The sequence below is a fragment of the Hyperoodon ampullatus genome (assembly GCF_949752795.1).
Source record: "Hyperoodon ampullatus genome assembly, chromosome: 1".
Lineage (NCBI taxonomy): Eukaryota > Metazoa > Chordata > Mammalia > Artiodactyla > Ziphiidae > Hyperoodon > Hyperoodon ampullatus.
In genome coordinates this window covers 213346281-213361956 of record NC_136914.1, presented here as the reverse complement: position 1 = coordinate 213361956, position 15676 = coordinate 213346281, and the positions used below count along the sequence as shown (strand labels likewise).

General features: G+C 49.8%; 1 protein-coding gene across 10 annotated transcripts in view; it reads left to right on the top strand.

Annotated features, from left to right (window-relative positions):
• AFAP1L2 (actin filament associated protein 1 like 2) overlaps nt 1–11093 on the top strand; it is a 31108-nt gene extending 20015 nt beyond the window's left edge. For 2 of the 10 annotated variants that reach the window (XM_079717510.1, XM_079717508.1), the window contains 9 exons: nt 1836–2047; nt 3952–4097; nt 4948–5059; nt 7283–7522; nt 7616–7781; nt 8076–8231; nt 9682–9863; nt 9992–10114; nt 10985–11093. In XM_079717510.1, the coding sequence (XP_079573636.1) occupies nt 1836–2047; nt 3952–4097; nt 4948–5059; nt 7283–7522; nt 7616–7781; nt 8076–8231; nt 9682–9863; nt 9992–10114; nt 10985–11011 (1364 nt within the window). In that variant the 3' untranslated portion in view covers nt 11012–11093. Of the gene's footprint in view, nt 1–1835; nt 2048–3951; nt 4098–4947; nt 5060–7282; nt 7544–7606; nt 7782–8075; nt 8232–9681; nt 9876–9991; nt 10115–10984 lie in introns of all 10 variants that reach the window. The other 8 variants (XM_079717509.1, XM_079717506.1, XM_079717505.1 and 5 more) reach the window with 5 other exon arrangements.
• The last annotated feature ends 4583 nt before the right edge of the window (nt 11094–15676 follow it).

Here is a 15676-nt window from a genome sequence, read left to right as displayed (position 1 = left end):
CATCCTGGCTTCCAACTCAAAGCTCATTGCTATACTTACCCCCCGGAGCCTGAGGGCCACTACTGTCCATCTTTGGGCCTTTTCCTCGTGTACCTTTACCCCATGTACCAGCCCTGGGCTCTTTTCCTGAGTCCCAGTTCAGCTCTGTGTTTTGCGGCTGGCAGGGTGGGCTGGAGGAATAGGAAGGCAGCAGCAGACAGGGCCCTACCTTTGGAGCCTCCTGGTTCTCTGGCCAGGGTGCCAGGTAACGGCCCAGCTCTGCCAGCCCCTGTGGCCTCAGAGGGCACGGTGTTGGGCCTGGGAGCCTGGTCCCAGTGAGTCACTTTGGGAGATGTGGCTGGGTTCTTGCTGGCAGTTACTCAGCAGGGAAGCATGCTCCTGTCCCCTGTGGCTGGGGAAGGGCCGGAGAGAACACAGATGCTCTCCTTCCCAGGACTCGGTGTCCGAGCTCCCCGCCTCTCTTTGGTCCAGAGAATTGTGATGGGTGAGTGGGGCGCCTGCCTGAACGAGCCAGAGTTCCTGGGCCCTGGGCTCACATTCTTCCACTTTGCTACTGTGATGTGATGGTCTCGTGGCCCTGAGAAATCCAGCATCCCCACTGAGTGTCCAGCACTGGACTGGGTGCGAAGGTGGCCGTGCACTTTGACCCTGTTGCATGGGCCTAGTTCTTCCAGGCTACGGTTCAGAGCAGCTGCTGGCCCCTTAGGATGGAGAAGGCATCCGCTTTGTAAGCCAGTGCCTGTGGGAAGGTGAGCAGCACAGAGAGATGTCAACCCACGGTGTGTGGGGCAGGCAGAGGGGCCTGAAGACTGGATGTTTACGGATCTTTCCAGCCCCAGGGACAAGGCTGTGCTTGGCACACGGTGTCAGCTCCGTACATATTCATCTAAGTTGGGGAGGAAGCTGAACCCAACACATGCAACCATTTAAAACCAAGGAAGGCCTACACGATGGGTGCACCCCAGCACTGGCAGCCCCTGTGTGCCGGTGGAGAAAGAAGGGCTCCCTGGTGGAGAGGCCAAGGGGCACAGACCCAGGCGCTGGAGACGAACGTGGCAAGTTTCTGCCCTTGACAAGCTCTGTGTCCCATTGGGAGGCTGACATGGACGCGGAGAATGTCGCTGTTCCAGGACTCAAGTGTTCTGAAGGCCGACTGAGCAGGGAGGGCAGGACCCAGGAGGGCCAGCCATCTCTAGGAGGACGTGGAGGAGCTGGCCGAGGGGGAAGGCCTTTGCAGGCTGAGACCCAGTGACCGGGGTTGGCAAGGTGTCAGGGGAGCTGAGGGAGCTAAGGCTGTGGAGGTGAGAGGGTCGCACCTGCGGCCAGGACACCCTGGCTGGGGCGAGCTTCCTGCAGGTGGCCTGGGCCGGCAGGGGCGGGGGAAGGGAGACAAGGAGGCCGGGGTGGGGGTGCCAGCCTCGGTCCTGCACACACACACGCAGACACACACACACGCATGCAGACACGCGTGCACAGACGCACACACATGCATGCACACACATATGCACAGACGCGCGCACACGTATGCACAGACACGCGCGCACACGCACGCGCACACACACACTCTCTGCCTGGTCTAGGCAGGGCACTCCCCTCTGGACTCACTTCCCTCTGGACAGGCCTTTTTCAAAACCCAGTAGCACGGTGCTGCCCACCTTCAAAGGATCTAGCAGCGAACACAAAGGAGAATTCACAGCCTCTACGAGGCAGGAAAGTCTCTTGGGCAAAGCATGGCAAGCCTTGGAGCTGAGATCTGGAGGAGCCTCTCCAGGGGTCCGGGGGCAAGGGCGGCCCTCAGCCACCCACCCGCCCTGAAGCCGCGTCCCACCCCGCAGGTTACCTGAACGTGCTGGTGAACAGCCAGTGGAAGTCGCGCTGGTGCTCCGTCAGGGACAGTCACCTGTACTTCTACCAGGACCGGAACCGCAGCAAGGCGGCCCAGCAGCCCCTCAGCCTGGTGGGCTGTGAGGTGGTGCCGGACCCGAGCCCCGACCACCTCTACTCCTTCCGCATCCTCCACGATGGCGAAGAGCTGGCCAAGCTCGAGGTACCGCTGGCCTCTGGCTGGGTGGGAGTGGGGAGGCACGGCCGGGGCAGAGGTCGTGGTCACGGCTGTTTGCCGCAGGTCCTGAGGACCGCAGTCCTACAATGAGAGAGTCAACTTAGCCACCCTTTATTTTTACTTCCTTTGCCTGAGATTGTTTGCATTTTTAAAAAATTTCCATTCCCTTTCTGACCTCAGGGTGGTTGTGTTATAGGAACGGGACAATGAGCTATTTCCTGCACTTAGGGCAGGAGGAGTATTTATAACTCTGAGCTGCTGGAAAAACTTTCTGGGGACTCAAAGCGGGTTTGTGATTTCGTTTGTGTATCACCAGATGGGGGCCAGTACGTAAAAATGCTGACTGTTAGGGCTTATCTGGGGGGGAATAATACGGTTTGTGACACAATTACATTATTCCCACTCCCCATCCTCTGTTCGATGTTATATTTACAAAAATAAGAGGTGACCTCATGCCTTGCAATGAGCCGGGCAGGCCTGAGCCAGAGGGCTTTACAAGCACTTAAGCACACACCCGTTCACCCCTGTTCATCTAGTCCTGTATCCAGGGATCTTCATCCAGATTTTGCTCCAATACTGCCCTCTGGTGGCTAAAAGAGCCACATCCCAATTGCTTCCCAGGGACAAGCTTGTACTCATTCCTGCATCCATCCATCCTGTTGATAAGATACCTATTCAGCACAGTGATAGGGTGAACCAGACAGACTCCCTGTCGTGGAACTTACATGCTAGTACGAGAGTGGGATATTATTCAGTGGTTGCCCAACTGATTACTTAGTAATCACTCAGCAGTGGGGTAGGCGCTATGGATAGGTAGGAAAGTTTGCGTGCTGGGCGGATGGGGGCTGGTGTAGGGAGAGCCTGTGGGACAAGGTGGGGAGGGAAGTGGGGGCTGATCCTAAGAGCAGTGGGAGAGCCTAAAGGGTTTCAAGGGAGGGTGGCGTGTTCAGATTTGGATTCCAAGATTCTTCCTCCAGCTGCTGGGTGGGGGACGGAGGAGAGGGGACAGGAAGGGATAAAATGAGACCCGTTAGGAAGCTGTTACCATCGCCCAGGGCAGGGATGGTGGTAGCAGGAACTAGACGCAGCCCGTGAAAAGCTGTATTGAGAAATCCACTTGAAAATGAGTGGGGAAAGGAAACCAGCTACATGTCAAACTGCACTTTTAGCTGCCCCTCTGATCGCGAGAAAAGAGCAATAAGGTGGCAGAGTGGTGTTGTGTAATGCCAGCGTGGTGACTGTTTTTCCTCATGAAAGTAAACCTGTAGTATTTATAGAATTCCCAGTTCTTTCTCATTATAAAGCCCAGAAACCCTGTTGGCATTTTAATAGAAACAATACATATTTGATTAGAATGCATTGTCCCCTGGAGAAAATCAGGCACCAACTTCACTGGAATTTAGTTCACGATTTGTCAGAGGCAGCTGACCTGGTGTGACGTGTATAAGACATCTTGACTACTGAAACCATAAACAAAAATAAATTTGAATTTTGTTATTTCTTAGGGATCCAGGTAGTCTTGTATAAATGGACTAGGGTTGTAAACTGAAATGTGATCATTCATAAAATAGAGGTGTTGACCTAAAATACATACATTTTAACAGTCCTCTCCCGGTCCATTAGCCTTCCAGAAATACATGTTTATAAACATCACATGTGATACTTGGGACAAATGTCCACAGCATCATTGAGGTGGCACCAGAGTGTCACTAGTAGCAGGAAATATCATTTGGGGACCCTGGGGGATGGGATATGCTAGTGAAAATGAAGAGCATGGCCCCAGAGGCCTCTCAGAGGCCTTGCCCTGAGAGGGGTGGGCATCAGGGCAGGGGTGGGGCACCAGGCAGCACACTCCAGCCCTGCTCATGTCCCTCTCGGCCTCCTCCCAGGCCAAGTCTTCCGAGGAAATGGGCCACTGGCTAGGCCTCCTGCTCTCTGAGTCGGGCTCCAAGACAGACCCAGAAGAATTCACTTATGACTATGTGGATGCCGATAGGGTTTCCTGTATCGTAAGCGCCGCCAAAACCTCTCTGCTGTGAGTATTAAGGGGCCTCCTGCTTTGCACCCTCCCACTCCCAGCCATGCTTCTAGACCGAGGCCCAGGCTGGCCTCTGGTGGTCAGTCGAGCAGGGTGGCAGCTGGGAACTCAGGGTGGGCCCTGTTCTACCCAGCAGCAGGCAGGCCAGGGCCAGGGAGCAGCCCTGCAGGAGGCCCAGCAAAGAGCTGAGCCAGGCCTCTGGCCCGGGGGCAGCCACAGCATCCCTGGTTCTCATGAGACGCTCTCCAGCTCTTGAAGGCAGAGCTGGCGCCTTTCCTGGCCTTCTGCTTTCCTTACTGTGAAGGCAGCACTTCCCCATGGCTCCATCGCTGGGTCCCAGCACACCCTGGAATAAGCAGGGCAGGGGTGGTACTTCTGCTTCCGAGATGAGCAAACTGGGACTCGGGGAGAAGTGGTCCTGGGTCGGGGGGTAGAAGTAGCATGGGTGGAAGCCGGCTGAGCCAAAATGGGGAAGGCATCTGGTCTGTGCTGGCCAAGTGTATTGTGAAGATGAAGCGAGAAAGGATTCTGTCGTTGTTGGAAGGAGATCCTGAAAAGGAGAAATCAGGGCGAGAAGATGGCAAAAGGATTCCAAGAGGAGGGGTACGGGGCGAGGGAAGTTCGTTTTTCGGGAAGAGAAATTCACAACCAGGAGTTCTAGTAAGAAGGCCCTGGGGAGAGAGGGAGGGGATACCCCTAAATAATCTGTTTTAAAATGAGGTCAGAGCTAGTCCCCAGGCCTCCTGCACAGCCCACAGATTTCTCTGCACCTCTCATTGTTATGACTCCTTTGAGACTGGTGGCTTTTAGCACCCTGTCCTGAATCCTCTTTCGCCATGTCTTCCAGACTGATGCAGAGAAAGTTCTCGGAGCCGAACACTTACATTGACGGCCTGCCCAGCCAGCATCACCAGGAGCTGCTGTATGATGACGTGGAGGTGTCGGAGCTGACGGCTGTGGTAAGGGCACCGGCTGGGCTGCAGCCTGGGGCTGCCCATCCTCTTCCTGCCAAGCCTCAACGCCAGAGATCGTTAGATGGTGCCTAAGAGGAATGGACTCCAGGTCACCCTCAGGGCCATCAGTGCAGAAACCGAGGCGCAACGAGGTCGTATTTTGTATAGTGGGGCGGTGCCGTCTGCCTGGCTTGGGGACTTGTCTAGATAAAACAGCTGGTTAACCACCCTGGTCAGTGCCAGGGGTGCGGGGTGTGGCGGTGGGATGGGGAGCAGCAACACCATTAGCCTTTTTTAAAAACTGACGTAGAGCTGATTTGCAATATTATATTAGTCTCAGGCTTACAGCACAGTGAGTCAGTATTTTTATAGATTATATGCCACTGAAAGTTATTACAGGGGCTTCCCTGGTGGCGCAGTGGTTGAGGGTCCGCCTGCCGGTGCAGGGGACGCGGGTTTGTGCCCCGGTCCAGGAAGATCCCATATGCCGCGGAGCGGCTGGCCCCATGAACCATGGCCGTTGAGCCTGCGCGTCCAGAGCCTGTGCTCCGCAACGGGAGAGGCCACAACAGTGAGAGGCCCGCGTACCGCAAAAAAAAAAAAAAAAAAGTTATTACAAAATAATGGCTGTAATTCCCTGTGCTGTACAATATACCCTTGTTGCTTATCAACATAGCAGTTTGTATCTCTTAATCCCATACCCCTATCTTGCCCTTCCCACCTACCGTCTCCCCACTGGTAACCACTAGTTTGTTCTCTGTATCTGTGAATCTGTTTGTTTTGCTATATTCATTTGTTTATATTATTTTTTATATTCCACATATAAGTGGTATCATACAGTATTTATCTTTCTGTCTGACTTATTCACTAAGCGTAATATTCTCTAGGTTCATCCATACTGCTGCAAATGGCAGAATTCCATCCTTTTTTATGGTTGAGTAATATTCCGTGTGTGTGTGTGTGTGTGTGTGTGTGTGTGTGTGTATACAGACACACACATATATAATACATACATACATCTTCTTTATCCATTCATCTGTTGGACACTAGGGTTGCTTCCATATCTTGGCTACTGTAAATAGTGCTGTTATGAACACTGAGGTGTGTATAGCTTTCCAAATTAGTGCTTTTGCTTTTTCTGGATATATACCAAGGAGTGGAATTGCTGGATCAGATGGTAGTTCTATTTTACTGTTTTGAGGAACCTCCATACTGTTTTCCATAGTGGCTGCACCAGTTTACATTCCCACCAACAGTGCACAAAGGTTCCCTTTTCTCCACATCCTCGCCAACATTTGTTATTTATAGGCTTTTGTAAAGATAGCCATTCTGACAGGTGTGAGGTGGTATCTTGTGGTGGTTTTGTTTTGCATTTCTCTAATAATTAGTGATACTGAACATCTTTTCATGCGCCTATGAGCCATCTGTATGTCTTCTTCAGAAAAATGTTCAGGACTTCTGCCCGTTTTTTGATTTTTTTATATTGAGTTGTATGAGCTATTTATATATTTTGGATATTAACCCCTTGTCGGTCATATCATATGCAAATATTTTCTCCCATTCCATAGGCTGTCTTTTCATTTCATCAGTGGTTTCCTTTGCTGTGCAAGAGCTTTTAAGTTTAATTAGATCTCATTTGTTTATTTTTCCTTTTATTTCTTTTGCCTTAGAAGACAGATCCAAAAAGATACTGCTATGATTTATGTCAAAGAGTGTTCTGCCTATGTTCTCTTCTAGGAGTTTTATGGTTTCAGGTCTTACACTGAGGTCTTTAATCCATTTTGAGATTATTTTTGTATGTGGTATGAGGAAATGTTCTATCTCATTCTTTTACTTGTAGCTGTCCAGACACCATTAGCCTTTGAGGCTCACAGCTGTGGTGGAATAATCCCCCTGACAGCAGGTTTCCTTCACTGGGCATGGGCCTCTGTGCTCAGGGCTTCTGTGGGTTATCTCATTTAATCCCAGCCACCTGATAGGGAGGTACTACTAGTCTCTTCTCTCCAGATGAGGAAGTGAGGTTGGGAAGATGAAGTACTGTCTCCTGGTCCCCCAGCTCTTGAATGGCAGACCCAGGCCTTCTAACTCCAGCTCAGCAGGAGGCTCCCTGGGAAGGAGGCCCTGTGAACTCCGGCACAAGGGAGGGGACAGGAGGCCTGCGGCAGGGCCCCCTCCAGAGCCCAGGGAGCCGAGGCAGTGGAGAAAGCCCCCCGTCTCTTCCCTATGCAGGGGGAGGCCCCTGAGGAAGCCGCTCCTGCGACAGACGCTCCGAGTGAGCCTGACCCCGACCGTGTATACCTGGACCTCACGCCCGTCAAGTCCTTCCTGCACGGCTCCGGTGGTGCACAGGCCCAGGCCTCCTCGCCCACGCTGCCCCAGCCGGACCCTCCGGCCGAGGCCCTCCCTGCAGACCTGAACCCCACCCCCGATGAGCCCCTCGTGAAGTCTCCAGAGAACCCCGAGTTGCAGGTACAGGGGGTCCCCCAGCAGGTGAGCTGGCCTCACCTTCTGGGGTGCCTCAGCCAGCTGGGTCCTGTTTGCTTTCTCCCAAAGCAGATGCAGCAGGAGGGTCAGGAACCTGAGGAGCCTTCCCTGGGAATCACGGCAGTCAGAATCCAGACTGAACAGCAGAAGATCTCCTTCCCACCGAGCTGCCCTGACACTGTGCCCGTCGCCCCAGCCGGGGCCAGCCCACCTGTGAAAGACAGGTTGAAGGCAACCAGTGCAGGTGCCTGTGCTAGATAAGAGTTGAAGGTTTTGGAAAGGGCTTGGAGAAGTTAGCCCAATTCCCTCCCTTTCAGATGAGGAAACAGAGGCTCAGAGAGGTGAAGGACTTGCCCAACGTCACACAGCCAAGAAAGGGTGGGCCCCATTTCCTTTGCTGTCTGTGCTAGGCCGGCTTGGCATCCAGCTCTAATCTACTGCCAAAGCCCTGGGTTCCATCTGAGCCTGTAGAGTGGGGTGGGACAGCCCTCAGGGGCCAGCCTGGCTGACCCGGGGGTTCCCCTCTCTGGGTCTGTAGAGATCAAACTTGGCAAGAACAGGACAGAAGCCGAGGTGAAGCGGTACACAGAGGAGAAGGAGAGGCTTGAGAAGAAGAAGGAAGAAATCCGGGGGCACCTGGCTCAGCTCCGGAGGGAGAAACGGGAGTTGAAGGAGACCCTGTTGAAGTGTACAGGTAAGGGGGCCCCCCAGCAGAGAGGGCCCGCGGAGGGGCCTGGGCTTTCCGGGGGAAGAATCCGGATCTATGCACCTGGGCTGCAGCCCCGTCAGCCTTTGGCACAGGTGGATGCTCCCTGCAAAGTCCTCCCCCTCCAGCCTGTCTGAAGGGTCGCTGTCCTGTACCAGGACGTAGTTGGAAAAGCTGGTTAAAGGAGGAAATTCTCTAAAAATTGTGTTTAGACCTGAAATGTTTGATTCTCACTTAAAACAAATGAATATTTTTTGGCCTATCTTCTAATGCAGTGCCAAGGTCTTTTCCTGCCATCTGGGCTGGCTGACGGGAGCCCTGGGTCATGGTTTCCACATTAACCACATCCCTCATGCCTCATCTGGTCATTTCTTTACAAGCACCTTAAGTTTGTGTTCATTTGAAAGAAATCTGAATCCTTGTAGATTATTTTCCAAGTCATCCTCATGTGATTCTTCAGCCGTTTCCTAGCACCTTGTCTCTCCCAAGACCTTTCAGCAGCATTTGACTTCGTTTTCAGAGAGTAACTCTGGGCTCATTTAATATTTAAACTGCAGACTCACACTAACAAACAGGTTTGGGCTCTCTGGGAAGCTTATAGCATGATTGGTGGTGGAAGGTCATGGGGGCACAAAGTGACCTGCTGTTTTTTTTTTTTGTTTTTTTTTTTTTAATATTACATCTTTATCGAGAGAGAATTCACAGACCATACGATAACCCATTTACAGGTGGTTTTCAGTGTATTCACAGAGTTGTGCAGCCATCACCACAGTCCATTTCAGAGCACTTTCATCACTCCTCATTAGCAGGCGCTCATGCTCAGGATTCTATATTGAACACGTGGTACCATCCTTTCCTCTAGCAGCGAGCTCCTAGGATTGACTCTTCATAAGTCGTCATTTCTTGGTGCTATAGGACCAACCTGAGAACTCCAGGGTGAAGAGGGAAGCATAAAACAGGGCTGAGAAGGTGCCAGGGCTGAGGACCACTGCTCCACTAGGCCCAGGGAAGCAGCACGCGCCAGAAGGATGGAGGGAACCGTGTGGGGCAGGCTGCAACGGCCCAGCCATCCTCCAAGGGTCATTAATTAAGCTTCTCTGTCCCTTGGGGGTCACTGTCACAACAGCAGGTATCCAAACAACTGAGAGTCTCTCTACCAGAAGCGACTTAGGACTCAGGTTCGGGCCCTCTTGTGAAGGCAGAGCTCTTCTTCTGGGGCCTCCCCAGCCTTTGTAGAGTGCAGACACAGGACCTGGGCTGGGAGGCCGCCCATCACCCAGAGGCCCATCCCAGCCCTGAGTGTTGGAGCCAGACCTGTGGTCCAGGGCCACTTGGGGTCCTGTTCCAGCACAGCGTGTGCGAATCCTGCCCTCCCCCTGGTGGGGCTTCTGGCTGAAGGGCTGTTTGTTCCCTGCAGCCGACTGGCTTCTCTCTGCAGACAAGGGGGCGGCGGCCAGCCTGGAGGAGAAGCTGAAGGAGATCGACGAGGAGTGCAGGGTGGAGGAGCGCAGGCGCGTGGACCTGGAGCTCAGCATCGTGGAGGTGAAGGACAGCCTGAAGAAGGCGGAGGCTGGGCCCGTGACGCTGGGCACGACTGTAGACACCACCCACCTGGAGAACGTGAGCCCCCGAGTGAGTTCGGGAGCCGCGTTCCTCTGAGCTGCTTGCAGGGCCTCCTGGACTGGGCTTGGGGACTGGGTCACCCTCCCCGCGCTGAACTCAGCCCTCCCTCTCTCCTGTCACCACAGCCCAAAGCTGCCACCCCGACTCCTGCCCCGGACTGTACCCCAGTCAACTCCGCAACTGCGCTCAAGAACAGGCCTCTGTCGGTCATGGTCACGGGCAAAGGCACCGTCCTCCAGAAAGCCAAGGTAAGCGGTCATTCCCGGTCTCCTTCAGGGCCACGGGTGGGCAGCAGAACTGTCACTATGGTGGGGGGCCCCCTTCTGATGCAGGTGGCACTTTCCTGCTTCGAGTGAGGGCTCTGCTCTCAGCAGGAAGAGGCAGGGGCTGGGGCTTTGCTGTGTCTTTGGCATTGACCAAGCAGAAAGGTGCTTGCGCTTGGTTCAGTGTCCTTACGAGTCAGCCTGAGGGCGCATGAATCCCTGCACTGCCCGCCACGTGATTATCAGTAGAGTCCAGGGGAGAGCTGCAGTTCAGAGACAGACTGGGGCTGGACAGTTTTCCAATTAAAAAAAACCTCAGTGACTCTGAAGGACTTCTGCCATGAAAACTAAAGAAGCAGATTTGCCTAAAGCCATCCGGCCAGCTGGTGGCAAAGGCTCAGTAAGGCGTAAACAGGGAGCAGATGCCCATTGCTGGGTTTTTGCCTGAGGGCTAGACAAAAAGTGTTATGAATCCTTGACTCATTTATACAGTCAAGAGCATGCCTAGAGCTGCCTGTGTTTTTGGCAAACTCTGCTCTTTATTTTTATCCTGCTTATTACCTGCAAGAGATATTTTGAGGCACCTGCACCAATGACTAAGTATTAAATCCATGCAAGCACATGAGCCACTGCCACCTCACTGCCACGGCAGACATCACTCACCTCCCTCTCTGCTGCTCCGTGGCCTCAGAAATCTCTGAACGCGTGTTCCAAGCAGTGGGGGACACACAGGGGTTGAACCTTACTTAATTGGCGTCTCTATTCCTAGCTTCTTCTAGGAATACGTAGGTTGGCTACAGAGGATAACTAACTTTCTTCTTTTGGGGGGACGCTGGTGTTTGAATGGTACCCTAGGAATGGGAGAAGAAAGGAGCAAGTTAGGAAACAAACTTCATCTAGAGACTCTCCTGTCAATATGGACCTTGGTGACAATCCTGCTTCGTTACAGTCTTCGTTAAAGCAGCAACTCTGTAAAAGGGTGAGTCTGTTTACAAGCAAAAGGAAGGACTGGGGTTCTGTGAAGGGAAACTTCAGCTAAGAGGAGGCTCTGTCCCTTTGCAGAGCCAAAGGAAATAATACGACAACAACAACAAAAAAGACTTGTTTGGAGACCGAAGTCTATTGGTTGTAAACATTACATTGCTGTATTGAGGGGTATTCTGTGTCTCTTCCTTGAAGTTTTCAGCAGTTGCTTTATCAAGCTTTTTAAGTGAAAAGATTCTGATGTGGAGACTTTGGTGGAAGAGAAGTGAAGGTAGCAGGGCCCTGTCCCTCTGATCACATGGCTTTGGTGATTGAGAAGGTCTAAACTCCTGGCTGTCATCTCCTATCTGATTCTTAGCAGCGTCAGGGGTTAAACTGTCCTTGTCTTCAACTGTGTAAAACCATCTATGGTTTTTTGAGAAACGGTAACGGGGAAAACATTTGGGACCAAGCTGAGGCACTGTTCCCAGTAAATTAAGGACTTTTTTCAGGCTAAAGCAGGCCAGAACCAATTGCTTTTAAATAAAATTTTAAGTGATGCTGTATTACATAGAAAAAAAATGTTTCAAATCCTGTAATTTAGAACAGTGAAAAGTGTCTTTTGAGATTTAACTGACATTTTACATTACCATAGAAACAAGATTACCCTGTGTTTACAGAGTCAGTCCTGTGGTGAGGCGATTTTTAAGAGAAGAGTTATTTAGTATAATGTTCTTAGTCCCTGTTTTTTTAAGTTGTGCTCGATGTCCAGGCCCTTTCCAAGAAAAAAGGGGCAAATTTCGTGTCTGGTGGTCTCTTTCTTCTCTTAAAATTGCCAGTGCCGTTCTTTGTGTTGCCCGTTCTTCTCTTCTGATGGCATTGGTTAACACAGGTTGGAACATTTCACCTATCATCTCTCAGCCTCATTTCTGGGGGTTCTGAATCAGAGTTCTTTAACACTGGTTCTTGAGAACTAAAGGTCTTTTGAGTCTTATTGTCTTTCTAATCCCAGGGCATTTATTTCGTTTGTCATAAACACTTGGTGTCCCAAGTGGTGAGTTAGTTATTTTTTTTTTTTAATAAAATGTTAATTGTATTTTGGATTTTCTTGTATTTCATGGAACGACGTGGGGCAAGGCCTGGTAGACTTCTACTTCAAGGGGGGAAACATCATGGTTCTTTATGCACTGAACTTCAAACTATGTGCAGTAAAAACTGGTAGAATTAATTACAAGGTGGGATCTTAGCAGGAGACTTTAAGCTTCCTTAAATCAAGTAGCATAGGTAAGGCTGAAAAAAGATCTTAATAGTAAAATTAACACAAGGGAAACATCTTTAGAAGCTGATCATACATAAGTGACTGAAAATCAGTACTCCTAGAAATTAAACACACTCCGAAATAATTCTTGGGGGAAAAAAAAAGGTACCTGTACTTGGAAAGTTGCCTTAGTAGTAATAATTAAGAAAGTTTATAGCATAAACATGCTGGTTTTAAAAATGACAAAACCAGGGCTTCCCTGGTGGCGCAGTGGTTGAGAATCTGCCTGCCAATGCAGGGGACACGGGTTCGAGCCCTGGTCTGGGAGGATCCCACATGCTGCGGAGCAACTGGGCCCGTGAGCCACAATTACTGAGCCTGTGCTCTGCAACAAGAGAGGCCGCAATAGTGAGAGGCCCGCGCACCGTGATGAGGAGTGGCCCCTGCTCGCCGCAACTGGAGAAAGCCCTCGCACAGAAACGAAGACCCAACACAGCCATAAATAAATAAATTTTTTAAAAAAATGACGAAACCAAATTTCTGGCTCATTGAAAAGGCGAATACAATAAAAAGACAGCCTAGGGCAGTATTAAATGGCAGAACTGAAAAGGAGGCCTTAAGTACAGATACTGACAAGATGTTTTAAATTACAAGAAAACACTATGAATATAGCAGCTTGAAAGTTTGAGGACTATATATTTTTCATTTTAGAAAGTTAGAATTTTGTATCAGAGCTATGCTAACACACATTGCAAAAGAAAATCTCATTCTTGAACACAGATGAAAAAAAGCTTTAAAGTATTGGCAAATGAAATTCAGCAGTGCTTAAAGAATCAGGTATTGCGACCAGACAGCATTCATCCAAGAAATCAAAGGTGATTCAACAACTGAAAATATACTAATGGGTAATTTATCATATTAACCAATTAAATGTGAAAAAACATCTTCTGAAAGGAAGCAGAAAAAGCAAACCACAAATCTCAACACTCCTAATAAACACTCTTTGTAAGCTAAGAATAGAAGTAAACATTCCTTATCAAGTAATCCACAGAAAATAACATATAATGATGAAAAAGTCCCTTCAAGTCAAGAACCAGATGCATGCTGTTACCACTACTTTTTAAAACATTATTCTGAAGGTTCTAGACAATGCAAGATAACAAGAAAAAGCAGTATAAGATTTCAAAAGGAAAAGACAAACCTGTTATTACTTGTAAATGCTGTCTTTCTAAAAAAGCAAGAGAATCAAATAATCAACTATTAGAACTAGAGCATTTAGCAAGTTGGCTGGAATAAGGATCATTTGGAGAAAATAAAAGAATTATGATCTATCTGCAGTGTTTAAGTTTTTCCAAGGAGAACATATTTATATATTACATGTGTAATTAAAAGCCAATTTATTCTATTTTATTTTTTTCTGGTACACAGGCCTCTCACTGTTGTGGCCTCTTCCATTGCGGAGCACAGGCTCAGCAGCCATGGCTCACAGGCCCAGCCGCTCCGCGGCATGTGGGATCTTCCCAGACCGGGGCACGAACCCGTGTCCCCTGCATCGGCAGGCGAACTCTCAACCACTGCGCCACCAGGGAAGCCCAAGCCAATTTATTTTAAAAGAAAGAAAAAGGGTTGGCTGGGAAAAGATCACTTAAGGCTATCTTGTTAGGAATTCCCTCTGCCGCTACTGGGACCCCAAAAGGGTTGAACTCTTCACACCTTCACTAGAAAAGGTTAAGTTTCAAGGGCTGGGACCTAAAAATAGAAACAGTAAAGCCTTTGATATGTAAGCCCAGGGACCACAGTTTTGTGGGGGGTTTTTTAAGTCCAATTCAAATGGGACATCAAAATGTCAGCCCTGAACCAGACAAAAAGCCTACACTATGAAACGATTAAACTGCTGTTAATATAAAGACAAGGGGTTCATGTAAATTCAGACATCACCTATCAGCACCTGCCAGGTGGGCATGTGACCCTGCTCTGATGTCACCTTCTGCCAAGGCAAAAGCAGTAATAGGAATGAAAATATCCCTTGAACGCAAGTGACTGTCATACACAGTGCTCGGCACACAGGACTTTTTAACGTCTAACAGAACCATGGTGATGACCTTTCAAGTACTTTTGCACCAGAAATCCTAAAGTTCTTAAAGCTAAGCAATACTTAAACCAAGGTAGCCTTGAATGTTTGCCTATAAAACATCACATTAAGGTATTTACTTTAAAAATAAAAACTGTGATAAAGTATTTGGATTTAAATCAGAGATCTACAAAGGCTTCTACCAAAAACCCAACTCCCAACACGACCACCCAGGGGTATAATTGATTCCTAAATACTGTGGGGTAAGGAAATATCCGGTTCACCAAAAAAATATTCCAACTAAGCCTCTTTGCCATTTATGTACAAAAACTCCTGTTAAATAAATAACCAACATTACTTCTTGAAATATTCCTTTCAAAACGAGGTCTAAAAAAAACCCCTAAAACCAAGCAGCATAAGCTCTACGCCTAAAAAAACAAAACTCCTCCAAGTTTCTTTGTTCTATATTGAGTTTAAGAATTCTACTCCTTTTTGCCCCCAAAGGGCAGAGTAAGACAAGCACTCAAGAAACACCCCACAATTAACCCTCCTAAGTAAAGGCTGAGAAGCCCCTCGAAAGGAATGCTGCCCAGTACCCAGGCCCAGCTCACGTGGCCCCTCGAGACCAGGGCCGTTTGCACACTCAGCGCCCCCCCCCCCCAAAGGGCAAACAGCTGGTTAATCAGTCACCTTGCAGTGTGGGGCCTTTCCAACTCCCACACGCAGATCCAGTCACCAAAACAAGTCACAAATGCCACTCAAGCCCCTTTTCAAACTAAGAATGAATCCGTCTAGGACATCTTAGGAGAAAGATGTGTTTAAAGGTCCACCCTTTGTCTATCTTGAAATGCCACCACGTCAGGGGTCCGAGTGACACTCTCATCACTGCCTTCTGTTGGGCATGCTGTCTCAGCAACGTTCTACTTAGCATCTGTTGTGGGAAAAGTGAGCTTCAAACAGGCCATCAAAAGTCTCCAGGTCCCTCTGTTCCTCCTCAGGGGAAAGGTGGCAGATGACACCAGCTCAGCAGCGCTCAACTAGGTCAGCAAAGTAAGTACTTACACTTGAAGAATTTTCAACATCCTCGTTAGGGAGGAAATCCGCTGCTACTGTGTCCCTAGGCGGCACCGTCTGCAGCTGGGCCCTCTCTTCTCCCTGGGTCAGGAGAGAGGGCAGGAGGGTTCTGGACAGGGCTGAAGGCAGACACGCAAAGGACCCCACGAGACAGGATGCTCCGCTGAGGGCAGGCCCCCTT